This window comes from Pelophylax lessonae (assembly GCF_965119305.1).
Source record: "Pelophylax lessonae genome assembly, chromosome: 13".
In the NCBI taxonomy this organism is placed as follows: Eukaryota; Metazoa; Chordata; class Amphibia; order Anura; family Ranidae; genus Pelophylax; species Pelophylax lessonae.
In genome coordinates, this window is record NC_138780.1 from 1,179,320 (window position 1) to 1,181,312 (window position 1,993).

The window sequence follows — 1,993 nt, forward strand, 5'->3', positions numbered from 1 at the left end:
CTCATGGCTACCTACCTGGGACTAGCTGTTTAGGCTCAATCCCCCATGGTCACCTACTCTGCTGTCCAGCCTCCATCCCTCATGGCTACCTACCTGTACACAGCTGTCTAGCCTTAATCCCTCATGGTCACCTACCTGCACCCAACTAACCAACTTCCATTCCTTGGGGCCACCTACCCTGCATCCAGCAGTCTAGGCTCCAATACTTATGGCCACCTACCTGCCCCCATTTGTCCAACTGTCCCCTGTGACCACCTACCTGGGACCAGCTGTCCAGCCTCCATCCCTCATGGTCACCTACCCTGAACTTCAGTATCAAGCCTCCATCCCTCATGACCACCTACCTGGGACCAGCTGTCCAGCCTCAATCCCTCATGACCTCTTACCAACCTTTCCCTCTTGGTCACCTACCCACTGATATGCATGGACCCCCAGCTGAGCCTGACCTGGTCCCTCTAATATTCTCCTCTGCAGGCCTCTGATTGGCCGGATCTGATGTCTGTGTTTCGGGTGACCTCCGGCCGGTGACCCCATTACCAGGAATGGCTTTCATAGCAAAGTTCCTTTTCGGGGGCCCAACGAAGAGCTCATCATGCTGCACCTCGGGGACCTTCGCCCAGGACCTCCACTCCCCGGTGCAGCCCCGAGTCAACGTGCCGCGAAGGTGGAGCTCTGATGACCAACACCGCCACAGAGTGCTGCGCCCCGAGACGTAAGTGTGGGGCGGGGCCTGACTCACAGACCCTCCCCCCCTGTAATGTAATGTTTTAGTATCGGGGGAGGAGGGTCCTCCTGGCTGGTGGCCCCCAACTGTGTCAGTTGGCGTGGCTTGACGGCCATTTTGTTTCTTGCGCAGGACGCGGAGGAGCTCGCTGCACGCCCAGCAGAAAACAGAGAGGGCGCTAATGAGGGAACACTTCCGGGAGAAATACAACCTGCCTAAGGTAAGCGGAATGGGCGAGGCCCCATCAGCCAATCAGCAATCGTCATCCATTGTTCTCACTGCTATGTGCTGATAGAAGGTGAGATCTGATCTATTGTTACATTGTGTTTATGTATTGCATTTATTATTTATTTATGGTTATTTTTAATTATTTGTGTATTAGTTTTACATTTAGTTATTATAAAAAAATAAACCAACGTTAACTTTAACTAAATGAATAAAATAAAAGCTGATGGAAAAGTTGAAAAATCTGAATAATAAAATGATGTAGGAAAGGAAAGTTTTTTCTGTCGGGCAGCGAGGTTGGGGGGGGGAGGGGATTATTTTAGGAAGTGTGATGTCACCTCTCTCTCTCTCCCCTCCCCCCCTCAGAACTCCAGCGACCAGCGTCAGTTGAAGGCGGTGGGAGGGAACGTTCGCCTGTCCCGGGACCTACGGGCGATCGTGCGACACGAGGAGCCGTACCCCCAGGAGTCGTCCTTCGTGCAGCTGCTGAGCTACCGGGACCTGAACACAGGACCCAGCGCTGCCCCAGAGTCCCTGCCGCCCAAGAGCCGCTGCCTGATTATGTGACCCCCCATAGGGGAGGAGCTTCATGGGACTGTATGCTAATAAAGTCTACGCCTTTAATGCTAATGAGGTGCGCTCCTTGTGGGCTGGACGCTGCTGGGGATACCCCGCCCTGCAGGGGAGGGGACTTCAATAAAATACTTTCATCTCTGACGTTGTCTGTGGTGTTGTACATGGGGGAGGGGTCTTGTATGGAATGGACGGGGTCACATGACATTACAGGGAGGGGCTCTTCATTTCTCAGGCTATTCTTAGCTGCTGTGCTGAAGGAGCTGGAGATCAGATTACACACACAGCTTTCCTCCTCCACTCTCTCTGCCAATCAGAGGAAGAGTCTGAAAGCAAACTCCTCCCATAACACACCCATGATGCCTTGGGGCGGTGATGTCATGGCTGTCCTCTGTATTTCTCTGTAATGTATGGGGGAGGGGTTAGATACACCTCTGGGTCCCATTCACACTTCTGCCACTTCAAGATTGT

General features: G+C 53.0%; 1 protein-coding gene across 1 annotated transcript; it reads left to right on the top strand.

The window, feature by feature from the left end:
* Nucleotides 1-476: 476 nt before the first annotated feature.
* LOC309543289 (complexin-3-like) lies at nt 477-1,516 on the top strand (the record flags this gene model as incomplete). Its single annotated transcript, XM_082242747.1, has 3 exons — nt 477-712; nt 857-944; nt 1,316-1,516. Exons 1-3 carry the CDS (start codon nt 543-545, stop codon nt 1,514-1,516), a joined length of 459 nt encoding a protein of 152 aa, XP_082098873.1. The 5' UTR covers nt 477-542.
* Nucleotides 1,517-1,993: the final 477 nt, after the last annotated feature.